The 22771-nt window shown below is 52.9% G+C and overlaps 8 protein-coding genes across 8 annotated transcripts; 6 read left to right on the forward strand and 2 right to left on the reverse strand.

Annotated features, from left to right (window-relative positions):
* Positions 1 to 475: 475 nt before the first annotated feature.
* PV08_09644 (uncharacterized protein) lies at positions 476 to 1459 on the forward strand (the record flags this gene model as incomplete). Its single annotated transcript, XM_016383960.1, has 1 exon — positions 476 to 1459. One exon carries the CDS (start codon positions 476 to 478, stop codon positions 1457 to 1459), a length of 984 nt encoding a protein of 327 aa, XP_016232583.1.
* An 859-nt stretch (positions 1460 to 2318) lies between these two features.
* PV08_09645 (uncharacterized protein) lies at positions 2319 to 3643 on the reverse strand (the record flags this gene model as incomplete). Its single annotated transcript, XM_016383961.1, has 2 exons — positions 2319 to 3373; positions 3427 to 3643. 2 exons carry the CDS (start codon positions 3641 to 3643, stop codon positions 2319 to 2321), a joined length of 1272 nt encoding a protein of 423 aa, XP_016232584.1.
* A 447-nt stretch (positions 3644 to 4090) lies between these two features.
* On the forward strand, positions 4091 to 4861 carry PV08_09646 (uncharacterized protein; the record flags this gene model as incomplete). Its single annotated transcript, XM_016383962.1, has 1 exon — positions 4091 to 4861. The coding sequence occupies one exon, from the start codon at positions 4091 to 4093 to the stop codon at positions 4859 to 4861; it is 771 nt and encodes a 256-aa protein (XP_016232585.1).
* Positions 4862 to 8146: 3285 nt separating this feature from the next.
* On the forward strand, positions 8147 to 11056 carry PV08_09647 (uncharacterized protein; the record flags this gene model as incomplete). Its single annotated transcript, XM_016383963.1, has 1 exon — positions 8147 to 11056. The coding sequence occupies one exon, from the start codon at positions 8147 to 8149 to the stop codon at positions 11054 to 11056; it is 2910 nt and encodes a 969-aa protein (XP_016232586.1).
* Positions 11057 to 12785: 1729 nt separating this feature from the next.
* Positions 12786 to 14522, forward strand: PV08_09648 (uncharacterized protein; the record flags this gene model as incomplete). The annotated part of the gene is made up of 1 exon (XM_016383964.1): positions 12786 to 14522. The coding sequence occupies one exon, from the start codon at positions 12786 to 12788 to the stop codon at positions 14520 to 14522; it is 1737 nt and encodes a 578-aa protein (XP_016232587.1).
* Positions 14523 to 15146: 624 nt separating this feature from the next.
* On the reverse strand, positions 15147 to 15554 carry PV08_09649 (uncharacterized protein; the record flags this gene model as incomplete). Its single annotated transcript, XM_016383965.1, has 1 exon — positions 15147 to 15554. The coding sequence occupies one exon, from the start codon at positions 15552 to 15554 to the stop codon at positions 15147 to 15149; it is 408 nt and encodes a 135-aa protein (XP_016232588.1).
* Positions 15555 to 17410: 1856 nt separating this feature from the next.
* PV08_09650 (uncharacterized protein) lies at positions 17411 to 19429 on the forward strand (the record flags this gene model as incomplete). The annotated part of the gene is made up of 2 exons (XM_016383966.1): positions 17411 to 17417; positions 17493 to 19429. 2 exons carry the CDS (start codon positions 17411 to 17413, stop codon positions 19427 to 19429), a joined length of 1944 nt encoding a protein of 647 aa, XP_016232589.1.
* Positions 19430 to 20336: 907 nt separating this feature from the next.
* PV08_09651 (uncharacterized protein) lies at positions 20337 to 21142 on the forward strand (the record flags this gene model as incomplete). Its single annotated transcript, XM_016383967.1, has 2 exons — positions 20337 to 20453; positions 20516 to 21142. 2 exons carry the CDS (start codon positions 20337 to 20339, stop codon positions 21140 to 21142), a joined length of 744 nt encoding a protein of 247 aa, XP_016232590.1.
* Positions 21143 to 22771: the final 1629 nt, after the last annotated feature.

The raw sequence follows: 22771 nt of genomic DNA on the forward strand, positions 1-22771 counted from the left end.
GACGATGTGTGGTAAGGCAGACACGGTGGACGGTCAAACAGGCGAGCGATATGCGCGGGCTTGGAGTCCACGGAGGATACATGATGTTGACTGATATCTAACTGAATTCAAACGAAGGCCTCTGGAGTCCTTCAATGTTCAACGGCGCGACGTTTCAACTTCAGAGTAAAATAAAAAGCCCACTTGGATGCTCTTCTGGATGATATCATGACTGGAAACAACCGCCGTGGGAAAAAAGGGCAATTCTGACAGATACGGTTACCGTTGTTACTCTTCACTTAGGTCTGTGTGTTTTGAGAGTACTTGTATAAATTCTTAAAGTAGGCGGAGCCGCGAGAGAGGTTCGTCCTGTTGTTTAAGGTTAAAAATTGGTAATTCTGCCAGAGTTATAACCAAGAGAGGTGATATATCAAGTGTGAAGCAACAATCGTACCACCTACATAGCCCTTCCGATCCGACTGGGCAGCCTGGTGCCATGACGCTCCGCATGAACTCGTCGCCGTCGCAAAAAGTCACCCTCCTGGTCCTGGGCGCCGGTTGGACATGGCAGTTCCTCCAACCCCAGCTCAAACAGGCAGACATCACACACGCAGCCACGACGACGACGGGACGAGAAGGCACCATTCAGTTCAAGTTCGACGGCGAGACCGCAGATCCGGAGCAGTTCAGGAAGCTGCCGACGGCCAGATACGTGCTCGTCACGTTTCCACTCCGAGGCCGAGGGCTGTCGTCGAAGCTGCAGCAGTTGTACTCTGAAACTCACCCGCCGTCACGCCCGGGCGAGCAGCAGCAGCAGCAGCAGCAGCAGCAGCACGCCCTCACGAAATGGATCCAGCTGGGTTCGACGGGCATATACACCGGCCAAGACTGGAACGATTCCTCCTCGCCCGTCGACACTTCCAATGAACGTTGCGTGGCCGAGGACGAGCTCATCGAACTGGGAGGCTGTGTGCTGAATCTCTCCGGGCTGTACGGCGGCGGCAGGGACCCGAGGAACTGGGTCGGCAGGGTCGCACAGACAAAGGACGCGCTCTCCCGAAAGGGCGCCTTGCACTTGATCCACGGGCAGGACGTCTCGCGCGGCATCGTCGCGTTGGTGAAGGCGGACACGGACATGGACACGTCGAACGACGACGACGACGACAGCAGCAGCAGCAGCAGCACCACCACCACCACCACAAGGCTGTTTGGCCGGAGATGGATCGTGACAGACTGCTGCGTCTACGACTGGTGGGGTCTGGTCTGGGAGTTCATGGGCGACCCAAGTCGCGAAAGCGCACCGGCCAACGTCGAGAACGCGGTCGAGAAGGCGAAGTACAGGCGGTGGCTGGCGGAACTGATGGACGAGAACAAGCTGAACGCGTTGCCTAGACCGACTTCGCAGTTGGGGAAGAAGCTCGACTCACGGGATTTTTGGAAGGCCGTTGGGATTCTCCCAGAAAAAGCACTTGCGAGATGAGTATCTAGGTAGAGAGGGTCGGTATCCATCGATTCTGATTGTACATACATATACTAGTTTATATGGCCAGTAACTGAGCAACGACACGCCACCGCCAAAAGCGGCCTCCGGTATCGTTTGCTCCGTCGCGCGTTCTCTCTCTCTCTCTCTCTGTGTGTGTGTGTATGTTTCATGCCACGTAGACATAACGAGTCGGGCATCCCTCCATCCCTAGCATTACTCCGCGCGTCTTTGTCATTTTTGATTTCGAGGATATATGTCGTTGAACATTGCCCAATTCGTAGCAGTTTCCTCCGATGCAGCATGCCTTGCAAATCTGGACAGCTGTCCCTTCTCATCGTTCTCGCAGCGTTGAAGTGTGGTCCAGTTCTCATGCAGCATGGCACCAGTAGTTCTTCCCCTTCTCGCCCTTCGTAGTTTGGGTGATTAGTGACTGATTGTATCGTCTTGTCGCGGCGACGACAGCCAACATATGAATCCGCCGTACCGTTTCTGCACCAGAGACGCCGACTGTGAACCATTATCCTCGTCATTCGACACCGACGGACTTGACATCGGCGCCCCGGGTGCTGCAATCTGTGACTTGACGACATGAAGCGCGCGAGCGAAGTACCCTGCCTCGGTATCAGTTGCTGGGTACTCGAGAGCGTTGTCAGGGCCAAATTCGTCTGACGGTCGGACTGAAGTTCTTTACTCCTTGCGTCCTAGGCGTCGTGGGCTCCTTCAAGATGAGCCCTCTGAGTGACAATGTGTCCATGAGAGATCTGGGCAATCTTGCACTTCCCCGGAGGCATGAAAGACGACGGTAGAATCCTGTCGTGTGAAGTAGAACATCCATCAAGCTTCATGGCATCCTGCTTCACTTTCTGGCGGCTCCAAAATCCAATTTCTTGGCTACACCCTTGAACTTGTTCTCGTCCATCACGGCCCCGGGGGCAGCAGCCTCTGCTGCAGCCATCTTCGAAGCACCTCCCCCTTGCTTGGGTAGATTCTCCTTGTCAGTTGGTCTTGGATCAAACTGCCACCACTCATGCTCTAGAGCTCCCTGGGCCGTGATTCTGTTTCGTGGATCCAGCTTCAGCATCGCCATTAAGAGGTCAACACCAACAGACCCTGCTGTTGGGAACATGACCATGTAAAACGACTTGTCCCGAACGGGAATCTTCTTCTCCAAGTCAAAATAGTCCCTCAGCTTGGAGACTCCAGGCCAATTGTCCTCATTCGGAGTTCCCACGGCTTCGCAGATTTTGTCAAGCTGTGCGACGGTCCCACCACCTGTGGCCAGAACTTCTTGGTTGGCCACGTCCGCAGCAGCGTAAGGCCTTCGAATAAGTAATTCCGCAAAGACCATGCCGATACTCCACATGTCGACCGCTCCGCTGTACTGTCGTGCTCCGAAGAGTAATTCTGGAGGGCGATACCACAATGTGATGACATTGGAAGTCATCTGATATCTTGGATCGCCGAACGAACGGGCAAGACCAAAGTCTGCAAGCTTAACTTCTCCATCGGCGGCAATGAGCAAATTGTTGGGCTTGATATCACGGTGGAGGATGAAGTTCGAGTGGCAGTAGTAAATGGCCCGACAGAGCATGCCCATCCAGGCTTTGACGTCCGCAGCTCCGTAACTTACAGTCTTGTCGCGGATGAGCTCTTCGAGATTGCCGTTGGGAAAGTATTCGATGACCATGTTGATGTTTTGGTCCTTCGAAGAAAACACATCTAACAGGGCAACAATGCTGGGATGCGAGATTTCTTGCAGATACTTGATCTCTCGTATGGTGTCGACATTCAGCCCTTCTCTCTGTTGCGAAGGATCGACTTTGAATTTCTTAATTGCCACTAGTTTGTGCGGATCTGATCTTAAATGTCCTTTGTAGACAATGGCATAGGTGCCTTCACCCAGTTTCTTGCCTGTTAACCAGATCAATACACCGTTGACGAGGCATGCAGCCAGTTTGACGGACCTTTGACATACTTGTTGCTGATTTCTTGGTTCATTTGTTCGGCCATATCGAAGTCAGCACTTGGTTTTGAAGGAGGTGGCGCCGCATGCAAAGTGTGCGGTTTTGACGTTGTGCTTCGCATAGCGAGCAGCTTGGCTCTAGATGGTGACATATTTGCATTGATATTAGAAGGGGACCGCGGCATAAGCGGCGACACAGCATTAGAAACGGGCGCCATCTTGATGTTGTGATGAAAGGAGAGTGGTCAAGTGGGAGTGAGGGCATAAGGCCCTTCCTTTCGCATCAAATATCACCCGGCACTTTCTCGACTCGTCTTCGACAGACTTTAACTTGAACCCCGATGATAACGTAAGACCCGACGAGAAGACCTCTATGTGAGAACAGTAAGTGACCTCACGATGATCTCGCGGTCGAAGGTGAACATCAAAGCCAGAGCACAACGAGGCTGAGCTCTTGGCGTATTCCAGCCTTGTCTTGGCGTGAATCTGCGGAGTTCAGCTTTTTGAAAGTTGCAGCTTGTTCGGGAGTGGCCTCGAGAGCATTAAATTTGTTTACGCTCACGCCTCATGACAGGGAGCTTGTGAGGACGGAACTTTGCTCGAAGTACAACTACCCTACTACTCTGGTACTCTCTGCATACACAATAGTCGATAAATTTCTCAAGATGTTTGCGCGACCGCCGCGCCAAACCTCTTCGATCCTCACCTCGCTCCTCCGTCCGTCGGCGCCAGCAACTGCATCACAATCCTACATATGCCAGCCATGCCGCCGTCAATTGCACCGTGGCATTCCTGAAAATGGCCGCGTTCCACCTCCCACGCCATTCGTTCCCGACGTATCCACGTTTCTCAAACTAATCGGCCGCGACATGTCGAAGCACGAGAGCAAGATCGGGTCATGGGATGAGCTATTCACTTTGTCGTCGCCACAACTGAAGGAAAGAGGAATCGATCCACCTCGGACGCGAAGATATCTACTGCGATGGCGAGAGAAGTTTCGAAAAGGCGACTACGGGATAGGCGGAGACCTTCAATACGTGCAAGACGGCGTTGCAGAGTTGAGAGTCGTAGAAGTACCAACCCTGAAAAAGGACCCTGTAACAGGCGAACCATTGGCGGGTCCAGTGTCGACAAGCAGAAGCCCCGGGATGCAGAAATTGATTGTCAATGTCCCGAACGGATCACCGACTTATGCGCTCTCACCCGGCCAGACCACGGCGGACTTGAAGAAGCCCATGGGGTTCACGCTGAAGAATGGCTACATTATCAAGGGAAAGCAGGCTCATCCTCTGAAAGGCACTTATGGCAGTGGCGTCGTCTTGAAGGCAGTCGAAGGTCTCTGGGAGCACAAGAGAGGTCACAAGGTGCACGGTGGTGAGCGGCGGAGAGCAGAGACGCTGCATAAGATGAGAGTCGAAGAAAACAAGAAGAGATAGTCTGATTGGATGGCCAGGGCACGCTGAGATTTGTTGCGTGTAGTCGTTTGGACTGTGTACAATGTAACACCATATTTGAGAACGAAGACCAAGGTCGAATACTGATTGCTTTGCAAAAGTTTGCACGGTTCTGGATCTTTCTTTGCGGGATGGGTGACCAGCAGGTTGGCATAAAAAGAAGTACCAAACATCTCATAGTGAGGCCGGCCTCGGTGTTGGACCGGAACTGTTCTTGATTTGAAGCGCATTGCTACAATCTCTCAGTCAGTCAAAAGCAAACTCTGCAAATCCATGTCTGCTCCCGCGTCAGGAAGGAGTGCCTTGGACTGCCTGTAGGGTAATGGTCCCTGAATTGGCCACTGCTGTATGGCTTATGGCGAAGCATATCGGACGATCAGGATATTGAAGTTTGAGACGCAACATTCCCCGTACGGGGTACAAATGTCCCACAGCAGCATTAACTCCCAGGTTCTATACAATATACGTGCGATAAGACTTCTGGACGTCTGTTGGGGGTTGTACCTTGTACCTTGCATTCGCACCCTGACAAGGGTTGGTCAGACCCTGGACCTAGACTGTGCTGCCATGGACCCGCTAGGTGTGAAGTCTCGGGAGTTTCGGTTCTGTCTCAGTGATGCTCATGAATACTGAGGCATTATGATGGTTACGTCGGGGTGCGACCAGTAAGGATCCCTCCGAAGAGTGTTGTTCAATTGGAAAGCTCGCGGGGGAGCACGAGGAGCATCCTAGTTGGGCCTTCGATAGTAAGGTCTATAGAAATCCCCGAGCGGAAAGTTGCATCGTCGAGACGCTATTCGTAAGAATTGCAGCCACTATCACTTTAATTGTTTCGGCAGTCAAGAATATCTTCTCTAGGTTTCACCTACGAGTAGTTCCAAGAAGATCATATATTTGTATCCAGGATCTACGAAGAAATCTGATACCGGACTCCAGCGCCCGTATTGCTTGGAAAGTTTGAGCAAGGTCGTCGGCTTTGACGGCGCCGGAAGACAGCTGTCGCAAGATGGTCAGTGTTGGATTTCTTCACGTACCCAATGCCCAGGGCTCCGCTAGCGGATAGAGAAGAGGAGTAGCCGCGAGTTTTCGGACGTAATCGATCACTCAAATACATGTGACCGTTGCCGGCATCTTTTGCTCGCTCCCGTGCGAGTGGAACTCTGAGATGAAGAAGGCTACCAAAGTTTTGGAACCAGCTACGAGTACGGAGTAGCCTAGTCAGAAAGGAAGCCCTACGCATAGGAGGGCAAGCAAGTTAGCTCAAGAAATGCTCTGTCCGCATAGTCCATATTGTAGACTGCTTCCTTGGCATCTTGTGGATTGTGAAAGCTCCATAGTCACCTTCAGAAGTGGCATGAAGCATTCACCTGTCTTGTACTCCGTAACTCGGTAACTTGTCACAGTCTACCTTTGGTGGCGCACCTGGCCTTAGGCCGATCATACGAGAAGGGTTAGTTAGGTGCTTCCACAAGGACTGGTACGAGTACAGTCTTTTGGGCGGATAGACTGAATTCTTTAGTCTGTACTTTGAGCTCAACAACACAGTCCTACGAAGCCGTGACGGGATGCTGAAAGCAGTATAGATCGGCGCCGGAGCGAGATGAGGTTGTTCTCGTTTCTGAGGCAGAGTGCTCCCAGTGTGAGTGATCCATAACCAACCGAGCGGATTACCAGGAGAGCGGCCAGGGGAGCGGCCGGGGAAAGGACTAGGTCGAAGCCACACAAGATTGGCGTTGACAAGGGCTGGGTAAAAATTCTCCTTCGCTCATGGTTGAAAGTCTGCGTTTTTAGTTAGAAGGGCCGACCAGACTCCATCCTGAGACGATCACAGATATTCGCCCTGTTTTTTGAAGCTCCGTACTCCGTACTCCCATGTTCATTGCTACTGCGTCCTGCGTCCCTCGTGCATCATCGAGATCGATGGGAGAAGGACGCTTGAATTTGTTTCTTTCTCTTGCGGGGGAAGACGACGCGAATCGAGCTCAAAGGGCAGCCAGCAGGAACACATACGGCCCTGACAAATTGACTGCAGACTGAACGTCCTCTTAGAACCGCGCCATTATACTGAATAGGCATGGTGTTGGTGGCTTCTCGAGGTTGAAACCATTGCAGACTTATGAGGTGTAGCTTATTAGACTGGACATTTCTCACAGTCCGGCCACACGACAAGCTGTGATGATCACCTTTGTAGAAGTGAATTTCGACTGGTAAAACAGGGTGCGAGGCCAATGAGAGGAGCTGGTGAGAGCGGTGGCGGCGTCGAGGAGAACGCGTGGAGAGTGGTAGCAGAGGCCTCTGCTGAAGATGCAGAGACGAGTGGCTGCTAGAGGGAGACCCCTGCGGGAAAGCAATTTGACACATTTTTGATGGGCGCCGTTCCCGACGAGGGGGCGCTGGCCGAGGACCAACCCTGTAGGCGGGTGGGCACGCTAGGCTCACTAGGCGTGCTCTTAGTCTTGGGCACCGAAGAGAATGCCTGCCGTTGCCGCGAAAGTCCAATTCCCCTGCTGCAAAGCCCTCGCGGCCCTTCAATCTACTTGTCCCGGTGCCTGCAGCTGGCCGCGACGCTTAAGCCTTTCTGTCGCTAGCTGCTGCGACAGCCACACCGGCGACTAGGATAGCGAGCATCATCAGCAAGGGAGCTAAAATCTTAGCGGGGACGCCGGCACGGTCCCTATCGACCTACCCCGATCCTAGCCATCTGAATGGTGTGCACTGCGAGAAGTGGTCTTTTCCAGGCTCCGCGTACCTTGCACTCTTCGTCAACGACCTCCCGCACCCTGTCCCTCCTTGCTCTGAATTTGGTCGACCTCACGCCCTCCTCAACACCCAGCGCGTATCCAATTGCTTTTCAAGGGCCCTCTACAGCGCCGAACAGTTCATGCCGAATACACAGGCTGAGGGTTCTACAGTTGGTGGAATATCAAAGAAGGATTCACTCCGGCCTGCGGCTACCTGATGTGATGATCACCAATGCGACTCCAGCTTCTCGATCTGCACCTGTTATTAGAATTTCCAACTCGGGGGAGCCGCGTGTTGCATTGAGTCAACACGGAAAGCATCGACACGAACAACGGTCTGTGTTTTAACGACGTCTGGCCTCTGGCCGTATCCTCAACGACCCTCACTCAAAGACCAGAACATCTCTCTATCGCAAAGTCTGTTCTGCATAGGGCAGTACGAAGCCGGTAGCCGTTCATGCCCCCCGCGTAAGGACTTCGTCACTCTATCGATAAAAGGCCCTTCTTTCCAGGTTGTGTAATCAACATGTCTCTGCCCGTCCTGTCCTCACGGCCGCTGGCCGAGCCGCCGACGGGTGCTCTCCCTCCCATACCGACCACTGCAGGCAAGACGCCGCGAAAAAGTCTCGGACAGCCGCCTTCGCGACTGAAGGCGCCTTCACGACCATCCATCTTACCTACCTCGCAACCTGAGGCTTTCAGTTCTGACCTTGCGGCCACGAAAGGAAACGAGAAATCCACTGGCATCCCTTCAGCCAGGTCGGTCCGCAAAGTTGTTAGTATCGGCTCATTCCCTCAGCCACCCAATAACTCGCGACCACCAACGTCGGCATCGATAGCCTCCACATCATCGGTCAAGAGACGAACTTCCAAATCCCCCCGAGCAAGTACGGCTCCGAGTTTCCGTTCTTCCCAAACACCAAGTCTGCTAAACTCGGCTGGGGATGGAATGACTGTGTCTGCAAAAGCGGGGAAAAGAACATCGGATGCCCAGTCAAGCGTGCATTCTCCCTCGCAAAGTAGAAGTTCATCTGCGAATGGCTCCTACTCGACAACTGCCACCACAATAGAAGACGGTGACGAAGATGGCAGGGGCCGCACCAAAGATCTTGAAGAGGCGGTCCTCGACTCGAAACGGAATTCCAAAGGAAAGGAGTCCAAGGGCAATGTCATTGTCAGCGTACGTGTTCGCCCAGATCCTGGAAACACAAATAATGGGCAAGCAGAGGGTGAATGGATGGTAGACGGGAGAAGAAGCCTGGTTGCCTATCGTGGCAAAGAAGGCGGTGACTATCACTACGACAATGTCTTCACCACCCACGATGACAATGCCAAAGTCTATGATGCTTCCGCCAAAAGATTGGTACGGCGCGTCATGGAAGGCTATCACGGAACAGTCTTTGCCTACGGTATGACGGGGACAGGCAAGACGTTCTCGATGCAGGGCACCATGACCAGTCCAGGTGTTATCCCACTGGCAATTACCGATATTTTCTCTTACATCAGGGAGACTCCACATCGAGAATTCCTGCTACGAGTCAGCTATCTCGAGATTTATAACGAGAAGATACACGACCTGCTGGCCCAACCGATAGGAAGTGGACCGCTTGCTCAACAAGAAGAGATCAAACTTCGCGAGGACAGCAAGCGCGGCGTGTACGCTACACCATTGAAAGAGGAGATTGTTCAAAGTCCAACGCAGCTGCTGAGAGTTATCCATCGTGGAGATACTGCACGACGGACTGGGAGTACACAGTTCAATTCCCGCAGCTCGCGAAGTCACGCAGTGGTACAGATTGTCGTTGAGAGCCGAGAACGAGTCCCTGGTTCTGGTGCGATGCATGAAAACGGCAAGCGGGTAGCAATGCTACCCGGTGGTGTCCGAGTCTCAACGCTGAGCTTGATTGATCTCGCAGGTTCTGAAAGAGCAGCTGAAGACAAGGAACGCCGTACCGAAGGAGCGCATATCAACAAGTCTCTCTTGACACTGGGTACAGTCATCGCCAAATTGTCAGGAAACAAGGACAAGAATGGGAATCCCACCGATAAGGACGGAAAGCATCTGCCTTACCGAGATAGCAAACTGACCCGGCTTCTCCAGCCAGCACTGTCCGGCAACTCCTTGGTGTCCATTCTCTGCACGATCCAAATTGGGGCTGGTCTCACCGTAGCTGGCAACAACCACACAGGAGAGACTCTGAACACACTGAAGTTTGCAGCTCGTGCCAAAAACAATATTGTCAGCAACGCCAAAAAGGCAGCGGAAGAGATCGGTACCGGAGTCAACGCCGGCCTACTCGAGCGTTATCGGACCGAGATCCAGAACCTACGCGCCCAATTGGAAGGACAGCAGAAGTCGGCGGCAGAGAAGGAGGAGCGAGCGTTGGAAAAGGAGGCCGAGCAACGGCATGAAGAACAGATGCTCGAGATGCAGCTTGCTAGAACCGCTCTGAAAGAGCGTATCGAACATCTCAACCGCTTAATTCTGTGTTCCAAGTCAACGGGTGTCAACAGTGGTACGGTCTCGGCATTGGGGATGCACTCACGTCTCTCCGGAGGTACAGAATTTGCAGGTTCCCGATCTGTGCGATCGTCGGCCAGCCAGTCTACCTTGGGGGTCAATCAGGGCCTGAAACGACATCCCTCGGTGGCATCTATGGGTAACGTGCCCTCTGGATCTGCGCACCTCTCATTTTCAGGTATTCCTGACGAGGATGAAGAAGCCTCTGGAGACTATGGCGACGGCCGGGCTACGCTCCAGGCACAGGTCCGGGCATTGCAGGCGGACCTCCAGGACAAAACGCGGTATATTTCGACGTTGGAAAGACGGTTGCTGCAAGCTCGTCGGTCAAGCCACTCCCGAGTGTCCATGGCATTCAACAAGACTCCTGGCGACGAGGGCGATTTGCTCAGGCAGCTTGACGAGAAGGATGCCATGATTTCAGATCTGCAGAGGACGGTATCTGCCCTGCGGTCGGCAGTGCGTAAGCGTGATATTGCCGAGTTGACCCCGGAATTGTCTTCGAGTGAATTCAAGCAGAGTCGAAACGCGGAAGGCCATCAGAGCACCAATAGCAATTCAAGCTCGCAGTTGAGCAGCATCACAGTTCCAAGCCAACAGACGTCTAGCGGACCGCGGTCGCCGCTGGCAACGAGCCCGAGGGCTATTTTGTCGCCTTCAAAACAATCGGATAAGAAAAAGAAGACGGTGGATGAAATGTCCAGGATGCTCGATGAAATGATTCGGGACAAGGTGGAGAGCGGCAAGCTGAGCAAAGGAAGATCGGCGTCGGCAACCGTACCGCTGCGGTCTTCCTCACAACGGCATTCACGGAGAACGTCTAGTGCTGGCCACAATGGAGGCCCAGCCATGGGCGCCATGGTAGCTTCGTTGAGGGAGCGTGACTCGATCCTGGAGAACACGAGCTCGAACTGAAGCAAAATCGAACAATAACGAGTGACGACATGACAATTTGTACTTTCTTCGTTTCAATCAATGGCCAGAGCGATTTATTACAGGATTAACAGGACGACATTGATGTGCGTTAATGATGATTGCTTTGGCTTTTTGTTTGGCGGATTTTCCCTTCGGCGGACCTTGACTTTTAGTTTTACAGGAGTTTCGACAGCACTTGATTTTCTTTTGTGTTGAGGACCGGAGACACGGAGGATGACGGGGCGACCTGTTATCAAATATACCCTGATAGAAGTGTTATAGTAGTAGCTGTATATGTACCTGATGTGTCTTCTCTGTCTGGGTGTCGAGACTGGCGACGGATCTCGTCCAGAGTGTTTGAATCCATTCGTTGTTTTAAATAGAGGGTTTTTGCTGCTGTTGAGAGATCACTTCGTATCGCTCGTGCTTGTTTGTGGCTTGCCCGACCCAGGGGATCCCTAGAATCCTCTACGGACTGAGCCATCGTCCTCGTTCTCGGTAACTGAGTAGTTAGTCGGTCCACGGCGACGGGACAACAACGCGGCAGGACGGATGCCGTAAAAGGATCTTCGGGACGGCCAGGGGGTTTGAGGCTTGGGTGTTGACCCGGTTTGATCTGCCAGCTGTGACAAGCTGTCGGTGTTTCAGATTCGGGGTTCGTCATTGTACAGAGTACGGGTTCAACAGTTGGTCTGGACCTCTCTGGATGATCATGTTCCCAGTGCTCCGTACTCCGTACTCCGTCTGCCATCAGATCTTTGCCCGTTTCCTCGCTTGGGCTGTTAGCAAGACAGCCGCCAACCCTCGTCTGCGTTGACAGCTTTCCCCGTTGCCTTGTCCGACTTTGCTAGTACCTCGTACCTGTTCAACATCCGGCCCTCTCACAGCGTCACCATGTCGGATCTGTTGAGTTGCAAACCGATCTAGCCTGGGGGCTAGCTCCCTACGTATGTAGCTGTGACCTTGACGACGGAATCCCGCCAGCCACTGAGTACGAGGACCTTGGGTTTTGACTTGTCGAGAGCATCACCGGATCCCTTTTCAGAGGCCTCGTTGTGGACCGACGCATGTACGTCCGGAATGGCCCATTTTTCTCTTCTCTCTCTCCTCTTCTTTCTTCCTCTCTCGCCAACTTTCAATTTTCTTCGGTCCCTCTTCCGACTCTCATTGTGTTTCCACACAACGATCTCAGTCTCGACGGGTCTGTTGTATAGCCACAACTAACAACGCCTGGCCGAACGTGTTGCAACCTGGGCTTGTCCCATTTTCTTCTATTCTTGACTGCCGGTTCTAGTCTCTTTTAAAGACCTTGACCTTCGAGTCTCTTGCGGGCATCTCCAAGACTCGTTTCCCTGCATCCTGCATCGGCTGCAACGAAACCTTTTCTTCAGCCTACTGGTCGAATTTTCAGCCTCCTGCATCCCACCTCTAGTCCACCAGACAGGACATTATTCCCAGGCCGATTCTTGCTATGATTTAAGCAGGGCACATCATCCTGCGTTGCATATTCCGGAGTTTCCTCACATCTTTTCTTTAATTGTGGCATCGGCAAGCAACACCGTGCAGGCCACGAAGTCTTGCCACATTCGACCGGATCTTTTTTTCTCTATATATTAGACTTTTACATAGCACAAGACCCTCGACAATCCGACTTCCATGCAGCTCTCACATCCACTGAATGACTCTTTCACGCCCTCAACAAGACCATGACGACCGTCAACGCAGCAAGATGCTTTTATCCAGCCGAGCTAACCCCCCCAAACCACTAAAGGTCGGCGGATCCCATCAGTATCTGTCCCTCAAGTCCTTTCTGCCCCAAACGCCTATTCCGTCACCGTCGCTGCCGTCCATACTTCCGCGCCACGGCAAGAAGCCACCCAAGCTCAACTCTCGCAAGATCGTGCGGCTGTTGATCTACCTGTCCATCCTCATTAGTAGTTACTGTCTGTTCGCGCCCAGCGAACAGAAGATCCGAGATCTCGCTGATCTCACCTTCCTCACCTCTCTGGGAAAGACATACGAGATCGTCGAAGCCGCCGAACTCCCTGACCACCCGACACCACTTGCTCTGACCGACAATGATGGCAAACACCACTGGACGATATGGATCCCACAGAGGCTAAAGTTTCCTCTCCCAGCCACAGACTACGCAGACATCTGCTCGCAGGTTGAGGATGTATCACGGCACGTTGCCGGCCGGCCACAATCCGAGGATCGCATCGGAGGCTACTACGACGCCGATCCGCATTACATTGACGTCGTCGAGGCGCAGACCAAACGATTTCTCCCCGAGCAAATCGTCTCGAGCCCATTGCCGGGTGAACATCGATTGCCGGTGTGTGAAAAGACGCTGACATATGTGCTCGACGCGACAGATGCAGGGCTCGGATCGGCACTGCTGGGAATGTGGGTGTCATACAGTCTGGCCGAGCGGGAGGGACGGGACTTTTTCATAGACGACACCCACTTCCCTTATGGGAACTACAGCACCTTCTTCGCGGAAAAGCCGACGCCAAAGTGCCGTCCTCCGCCGACCAATCAACGAGTGCCGTGTCCACATCAGGCGAGGCACCTGGTTGTATCAGCTGCGACGACGGCGTGGACGTTTGGCGAAGCGTTCCACAACCGGTACTCGGACCGAGACATCTACGAGATGGCGAGGGAAGGGCACGATGCGCTGTTCCGGCTCAACGCGGACGACGCCGACTACGTGTCCAGTCGCGCACAGCACCTCCGTCGGGGCGAGAAGGGAGACGAAGAGAACGGCTTGGTAGGGGTTCAGATCCGGCGCGGAGATTGCCATCCGTTCGAGTTTGCCTACCAGCATGGATACCTGCCGCCTGAGCGGTACATGGCCAGCGCGACGAAACTGGTCGGTCAGGCTCTGGAGCGGTGGAAGGTTATCCTGGCCAGCGACGACGCGGACATGTTTGACCACGTCGAGCTGAAGGGCGCGGTAAGGGCGCAGACGCGCATCTCGTTGGCGAGTAAGCGGCAGCTCGGGAGTGGCGGGCTAGGATGGGAAGGAGGCTTCTTCAAGGATGTGTTTTGGGGCCTGGGCCTGCCTGAGCATGTCAAAGAACAGAAACGTATCGGCAGTCCCAAACCCACGAAGGCGCGGCCGGTTGTCGGAGAAAAAGAAGGAGAGGGTGGTGGGGGTGGTGTTGAGCAGAAGAAGAACAAAATCTCCAAATCCCAACACAACCGCCACGACCCGGACACGGGGAACGACGCGAGAGATTACAAGACGAATCCGACGAAGGAGGCATTGCAACTGAGGGAGTTGTTGGGGCGAGCGTACCTGCTCGACCTGGCCATGTTGGCGAGGAGTGACAAGGTGATTTGCGGAGTGTCGAGCAATGCCTGTCGGGTTCTCGCCGTCATGATGGGGTGGGAGAGAGCATTTGATAATGAAGATTGGAACAATGTCGACGGGAACCATGGATGGAGGTTCCTCGACTACTGAAAGAGAAAAAGCCCATCGCTGCTATTATTTATTATTATTATTATTACTACTACTCCTATAATTACGTTATTATGAAGTGAGAACGAGATTTCAAATCAATGAAGAGGAAAAGATCGGTGAAGATCATGATTGTTTCGTTTTGTTTTTGATCGTGTGTCTCTATCGTCATCATTGCTCATTACTCATCGCTCATCGCTCATCGCTCATCGCTCATCGTCGTCGTCATTGTCATAACCGTGGATGATTCGCCCCCCTGATATCTATCAGCAAAGGCAGTTCTGCTCAATGTTTTGCTGGACCCTCTAGGTCATGCATTTCATTTGCCTGGCATGTCCTTTCTGGGGGGGTTTGTTTTTGCAAGTGAACTGCAAACTGCGAATTGCGAGTGCGAACGGTCTGGAGAGAAGAAGAAAAGGAGACGATATTCAAAGCGGTGTTCGGGACGTCAATTGGGATGCTGTTCCTCAGGTGTCCTTTCCTTGCGTTTGTGAGACGTAAACTTTTGGGCTCGCTCGATTAGTACATAGTCATCTTGACCGTCGTCCCCACCCATGCCTCGTTTCTTCGTTACGAAAGAGTGGTAAGGATTCGACGGATCATGTCCAGTGGTCCAGTTTGACGTGATCAAGGATGATGAAAAGTAATCAGAGTGGCGGCAAAGTCGGGCACAGTGGTGTTTTCGAGAGCCGCCTCTCCATCACCACCAGCGCCGCCAGCACCAGCACCAGCACCAGCACCAGCACCAGCACCAGCTCCACCTCCACCTCCCGCAACTTCCATGCGTCTCCAGAACGGAGTCAGATCGACTCTGATTTCTCCCATGGTGGCTTCGCGGACAGCCTCGGTGCGGATCTCGAGACACTTGGCGCACTTGTCGACGTCTTCGTTGGGCCGTTTGATCGTCTTGTAGTCGAAGGATCTCTTGCACTGACCCGTACGGATGGACTTGAGGCAGGGCCGGTGAGTCACCATGCGTTCATGGTACGTGTCGCAGTCGTTACACTCGTCGCGGGTGTATTGAGTAAAACACATTTCTGTTTTGGGGGGCGCAGAAGCAGCTACCTTTGGGTATCTAAGCAGGCGGTATTCGAAAAAGGCGTACAGAACTCAGATCGAGGTTGAACGAGGACTTTTGACGTCGAATGGAACCGTCGAGTGTCTGGCAAGACTGATGATCTTTTCGGAAAGTTTGGAGTTTTGGGAGGGGTTTCGAGACTTGAGACTTGAGACTTGAGAGGTGGCGTTTTTGTTTTTGTTTCTCTTGGAATCTCTCGTCAACAAATCGCCTCGCCTTGATCTACTTCCGAAGCGTTTTGATTGATGGTGCTGAGGTAAGGGTGCCTCTTACTAAGTTGATCCCGAGGAGGAAATGCGGGGATGGTCGTGAAAGACGACGATAAGGATTCAGAAAGACCCCGAGAGTCCAAAAAGATTTTGCAGTTTATTCGACTGCTTGTCGTCGTTGTTATTGGTGGTATTGCCGCTATTGGGGCGTGAAGATGAAGATGTCTCGCGTCGGGCAGTGCAGGAGTCACAAAAGTAACCCGTGCAGTACCTTCGAAACGTACGGGTACCGGCCGGTGCCCAGGGTTTGGTGAAAGGGAAATTGAGCCCAAGTGAAGAACTGAACAAGGTCCAAAAGAAAATCAGGGGGAAATAAACCAGGACAAAATACGAGTATTCCCTCGCAGGAAAATGCCACTCACTTTCGGTGATGTGATTCTGAAAAGGCTTGTTCTTGTATGATCGTCCAACTCGTCAAGTTAGTTACGGTTGTCAGTCCAAAGAACAAAGAGGCGCCAGGCGCCATGCATGAAGCAAACAGACCCCCTATAAATGGTCTAATATATTCTGAAATGGCCCAGGCTGCCCGCGCCATTTCTGGACCTTGTTCGACACCACGGTGCATGGGTCTGGGAAGATGAAAAGGTTCTAGGCTCTGTGTGTGAAGTGAGTTGAGGGAGGTCACCTTATGCATGTAGCCGGGTCTGGTGATTCATCTCCCAACCGGACCGGAGTGCTTGTCGGCCTGACCGTCTGTGTTGTGTGATAGTGATGGGTCCCTGGTCGTCCGCTTCATGACCTCAGCCTCTCATCACTGTGTCGGGCCTTGGTTTGGGTGCACGAGCACGAACGAAGACTGAACTGGCACACGATGGAGAGACAACGAGGCGACAACTGTTCTTCAGCGCTTTTTGGGTGTTGAGGGCGCCAAGCTACTAGAGGCACTACTCAGGTATGTCTAGATTTCTCCTTTATTCTGCGTTCGCATTCTGTGGTCTTCCCTTGGCTCGAGTCGCCCTTCCAACCTCTTTCGCAGCATCCAGGCCGCTCAACATAAACGTCCATGCCTTGGACAATGCTTGTGCGTTTAACGGTTTCAGGGCCACAACGTGTGACCCCACGGGTTCTGGAGCAAAGCACAGGTAGCACATACCTTGGTAGGCATATTTATTGACGTTGGTCTAGGCAACGTGAAACTCATTCCTGTGAGGACGGCATCAAAGCACTGGTAGTCATTGGCAGCGGGATATCAGCGCAATACGGCCAAACATATCCCGACGATGCAAATCTATACGGTGAAGTCTAAACCCCAGAAACCCCAAGCTCAACGTGCCTCGGCTGGCGGGCCACATGGCGTGCGCATGCTCCGTTATCCGTGAGGCCTAATTCACCTAGTCAGAAGCACTGACAAGTTACAACTCATCAAAGCTGTCGTGGACCTTCGCTAAAGAGGCTGCACAAGTACAAGTGGAAGTTGGATCTATCAATTGCCGGCGTCCTGTTATTCACTATGCATTCACAAGCCCAGTTGCGTTGTCATTCTTCCATCTCCTCTCAGCAATGTCCACGATTCACTGAAAGCGACTGATTGCGACGCCGTAATCATGGATGGTGAGCACCGTTTCCTATCAGCTGAGCGCTCAGCTGTCTTGGTGGCTTACCACCGGTTCTAATCCCGTGTATCAGTTTCCAGTACCGTGTTATCTGTCCCTGCGGCCCTTGCTGGCCTTGCCTACCTCAATGCACGATGGAGAATATCGCCCGATCTTCACTTGATTAAGAGCTTGACGGCCTCTCAGATAGCCTTCAACGAACGAGTGAAAGCCGATCGCACGAACTCGTTCTACCTTCTCGAAGGCCACGCCAACAACCCGGAAGTCGCTGACAAGCTGTTCCTCATTTACCAAGGAAAGAAATATACGTTCAAGGACACCTATACGACGGTTCTAAGATACGCGGGATGGCTACACTCGGTCCACAAAGTCCTTCCAGGCGAGATCATTGCCATCGATTTCATGAACAGCCCTCAGTTTGTCTTCCTGAATCTGGCGATTTGGTCTCTGGGCGCTCTTCCGGCCTTTATCAATTACAACTTGACCTCGGGTCCTTTTATCCACAGTGTTAAAACATCCACGGCCAGACTTATCATTGTCGATCCTGAAATCGAGTCCAGGGTGCTCACGTCCGAGGCAAAACAGGCTTTCGCTGCGCCGGACTTCCGCAACAATGCTTTGCCCATCGATGTGGTCGTTCTGACGACAGGCTTGCAATCTTCTCTCGAATACTTTCCTCCTTATCGGGCTCCAGACTCGGCTCGCGCAGGAGCAATTGGACGATCGCCGTGCGTCTTGATTTTCACTTCAGGCACCACGGGTCTCCCGAAGGCCGCAATCGTCCCCTGGGACAGGACGGCTTGGGGCTCAGGCTTCATCGCGAGATGGATCGGCCTCCGTCCGGTCGACAAATCAGACCCTGATCGATACTACACGGCTATGCCTCTGTACCACTCGTCGGCTTTCCAACTGGGGTTTCACCTCTGCCTGGTCTCTGGTTCTACACTAGTACTCGGCCACAAGTTTTCGGCGACCAACTTTTGGGACGAGGTCGCTGCAGCCGGAGCGACCAAGATCCAATACGTTGGAGAAACCTTGCGCTATCTGCTTGCCGTCCCGCCTCGTCCAGACGATCGGACGAAACACAAGGTGAAGCTAGCTTTCGGAAATGGCTGTAGGCCGGACGTATGGGACAAATTCCGCGATCGATTTGGAGTCCCAACGATTGCCGAATTCTACGGAGCCACAGAAGGCGTGTCAGCGAGCTTTAATTTGTCTCGCAACACCTTCTCGTCAGGAGCTATCGGTCAATCCGGCATTCTTATGCAGGCTATGCAGAGCTTCATGCAGTCTATCGTCGAAGTCGACTGGGAAACGGAAACTCCGCGACGTGATGCCAAGACCGGGTTCTGCATCAAAGTTCCCCGTGGCGAGACAGGCGAATTGCTCTACAAGATTGCGGATCCGAAGGACGTTGGCGCCAAGTTCCAAGGGTACTTTGGCAACAAGAAGGCCAGCGACTCGAAGATCTTGCGGGACGTGCACAAGAAAGGCGACGCATATTTCCGCACCGGCGATGTCGTCAGGTTCGACAAGGATGGCCTTCTGTGGTTTTCCGACCGCATAGGAGACACATTCCGCTGGCGAAGTGAGAATGTGTCCACGGCAGAAGTGTCTGAAGTCCTAGGTCAACACCCTCACATTCTCGAGGCGAATGTCTATGGAGTGGCGATTCCCAATCACGAAGGACGAGCCGGGTGTGCGGCCATTCTACTCAAGGACGTCACCACAGACGATAGTCCCGTCGGCGACGCCGTGCTGGAGAGTCTAGCTACGCACGCCCGCCGAAGTCTGCCCAAGTACGCCGTGCCTGTGTTCCTGCGGGTTGTTGCGAGTGTCATGGCGACAGGAAACAACAAACAGCAGAAACACGTGCTCAGGCTGGAGGGCGTGGACCCGGATAAAGTTGGAGGTGAGAGGGTGTTTTACCTCCGACCTGACAGTGATCGCTACGAGCCATTCTCGCAGAAGGAGTGGGAAGTGTTGAAGGCCGGAAAGGTGAAGTTGTGAGCTGAGAAGGTAATATGCCGTTATGCCGTTATGCGATCATCATTCATACCTACCAGGTAATCTGAATGGAGCTATGGGTGCGCGTCTGGGTCGGGGGAACGTATATATTGGCAGAGTAGGTAGAATGAAGCACGTTTTCACAACTGTTGATGATGTGCCAAGGACTGAACGAATACCTACCTGGTATACTATTGTTGTGCATTACGTTCTGACCTGTTTTTAAAAGCATTGTTAGGAGACGAAAACAGCAGAAGTATAGAGACATTCTTCCCTGAACCGCACCGTGGCGACATGGGGCAAGGCTCCATCTAGTTGAGAAAGTCCTGCACGGAGCAAACTGCAGAACAAAGTTGAAGTGAACAAGGAAGAGAGAGGCCGCGGTGACCGATGACTGGACGGCGTGCACTCGGCGACAGTCAGCCCGTCAGAAGCGCGGGCCTGTGAACATTGCGAGACTCTCTTCCTTCGGTCTGCAGTGCCACGTAGAGCATCGTCTGCCTCATTCAGTCGACTGGACGGAGAAACAAGATCGTCTGCGTTGCTTGAGTTCCTCTTGATTAGACCTGGCTGTTTGGACCCCTTTGACGATACGTCCAGAACAACGTTGTTGACTTCACTTCAGTCGCGACTCGCGTGGTCGTAGGCGGTCTGTCTATTCTGCCTCACCTGTAGTTACTTGGTGATATTGTCGCGTACCTGAGATGAATTCGCAATAGATGAAAGAAGTGATCGCTTTTCATGCTTTTGACAACACCAATCCAACCGATTCATCGGCTTCTCACCCTGAAGTCAGCTGTTGCGACTACTTCGCTCCAGAACGACGACCAGTCAATGCGACAACTAGCTTCTTAGTCGCCAGTCGCGCATCGCAAATTACGTTGAAGTCACCTCACCCACTCGGCTGACCATGCTGGCTGCATTGAGTACGCTGCGCAACCCGCTCAGGGCGGTGATGGGTTGCACCCAGGACGACAAAGGGACAGTGGGTGGAGCGGACTCTCAAGACGAAACATCTATTCACCATGTCAGTTCATCCTCCGGAATAGGAACAAGAAGAAGATTGACACTGACTGACTGCGCTATAAGCAACCGGGGCTCTCACACTCTCAAAGTGCCGCCACGTCGTCCAATGCTGGAGAAACATCTCAAAATCCAATCGACCTTGAAGGATATGAGATCATTGAGCGCCCGACACCAACAGCAGGATCATCGAGACCGTCGGGTCGTCGTTCTCGCTCAGAGAGAGTCATTCGGTCCCCAGGAGCCTTGAAAAGCGTCTTGCAACAGAGATTCTTCATCCACCGCCTCAAGTCGAATATCATCCGCCAGCAAAAAGAGATGGAAAGAAGACTGCTACGATACGTGTATACTCGCGATCCTCTCGCTTTCACGCTCTTCGAGAACGCTGCTTGGAATTGGGTCACCGGGATCAAAGCCATACGACCGTACTCCAAACAGTACAACAACGCCAGAGTTAACCAACTCAAGGGTTGGGCTGAGCGTCTGCGATCGAGCGCCGAAAAGAGAAATGAGCAGCTGAGCACCACGTTCCTCACCACCGAGCTCCAGCATCTAGACCTGCAGAAGATGGGAAACCATTTTGCCGAGTTGCGCCATATGGTGCAATTTACCCAAGAGCTTGAAAGAATCATGCAGAGCTGGGTGTTCGAAGAGTCCATGGAGCTTTTTCGAGAATGGACAGACTCTGCATAGATGCGGACAATTGTAACTCCCAGCTCTCGGCCAATTGAGGTTTGTCTGGACTAGACGCCACGCAGAGTTGAAGGTCCATACTGATGTGTACTTTAGGAAACAATGGCCTAATGAGGCGGTGAACAAAGACGCATGGTGGCTTCAACATGTTGCTAGTCCAGAACCAAAGAGCAAGGAAGTCTGTCGAACACAGAGTGCGAGTGCTCAGGGTTCCGGAATGCAATGTTGCCGACGGCGGTTGGTGGTATCGCAGCCTGGCAGGCATCTCCATGTGCAACCGAGACAAGGGGAAGTGCAGTACGAAGGGGTTGAATAAGTGGCTTAAGTCACTTCAAGATAGGTGATTTTCGGATGACTGAAGTGTTACAATCTTCTTTGGTCCTTTTTGAACAAACCTGCTGATTGATTGAACGCCCCTGCCTCGTCTTTGGTATTGAGACAAGCCACAGCATTGGGTATGCGCAGATTGTGATGGATGCCACCACCAGAGGCGAATACGAGAATGATATCGGCCCTTGATCCCCTTCATTGTCGCCCTCACGTAGATATGTCCTCGTGTCAACTTGAGGGATCGTTTGAGTAGATCTTGGGTATCCGGAGTGCCATGCACCAGCTGGCGCCCTTCCCTGACCCCGAGAACTTTCCATTTCCTGCAAACGTGGTGTTTTAAGCGTTTGCTCGGTTTGGACGTACGCAGACGGTGTCGAGGTTGTTATTGTGCTGTCCACAGCAGATCTGCAGAAAGTCGCGCCTATGGATTCGAATTTCCTGCGAACGCGTCTGTCCGTTCGCGTTCGGGGGACTTTTGCTTCATGGTCTGTTAAAGTTCACCGCTACAGCAGAAGGCCGCAAACTTACACCCCTGGGAGTTCTCCCTGATCTCTCGAGGTGGTATTTTTGCCTGCTGTCTCCGCCATGTAGCATGGGTGTGGTCCCAGCGCCCAAGGTGAGATGAGACCCAGTCGCTACAGTCAGCAGTTAGACAGCTGTCACAAAATCGCAGTGGCAGAAGGTCTCTCTCACCTTCCATTTTGAGCATGGCCTTTTTGCCCGCGTGAAGCTTAGTTTCCTCTATTCTCGGGTCGCAAGGTGCTTGTGAGTACTGGATGGCTCATCACCGTACCGCTCGCTCACTCATAAGGACTAGTCGTCTTCCTATGTCTGGGGACTGTGTCTTGCACACATTCCTGACGTGGTCTGGCGGAGGAGCACTCCATACCGTTTACCCTTACAACAGTCGTCAATTTGACTCTGCCCCTTACATCTTCCGGTCAAGGCATGAAGCGTGTTTCTGCTCACACTTGGTCTTCTTCTGCTACTAATCTAAGTAAATACGAGGGTCCCATGCCGCACATACTGCTGGAGGCTGTAGCCAGGCGTCACGCTGGAGCCCAGCATCTTGATTGGCATGAAACGGTGAGCCGTTGGAACATGTCAAGCACGTCAAGTCTCTCAAGGATGCCGGGTCTCCAGCAGCATCCGTGCCCCTTTCTAACAAGAGCACCTGGGTCTCTGCAGTAAAGACAAGACTGATAGCAGTGTCCCGGCAAGCTCAAGACCATCTGCACACGGTGAGCCTCACCTCCCTTGCTTTCACAGACTGTCACGGCAGACCCAGCTCAGCAATGC

The sequence above is a fragment of the Exophiala spinifera genome, assembly GCF_000836115.1.
Source record: "Exophiala spinifera strain CBS 89968 unplaced genomic scaffold supercont1.7, whole genome shotgun sequence".
Taxonomy (NCBI): domain Eukaryota; kingdom Fungi; phylum Ascomycota; class Eurotiomycetes; order Chaetothyriales; family Herpotrichiellaceae; genus Exophiala; species Exophiala spinifera.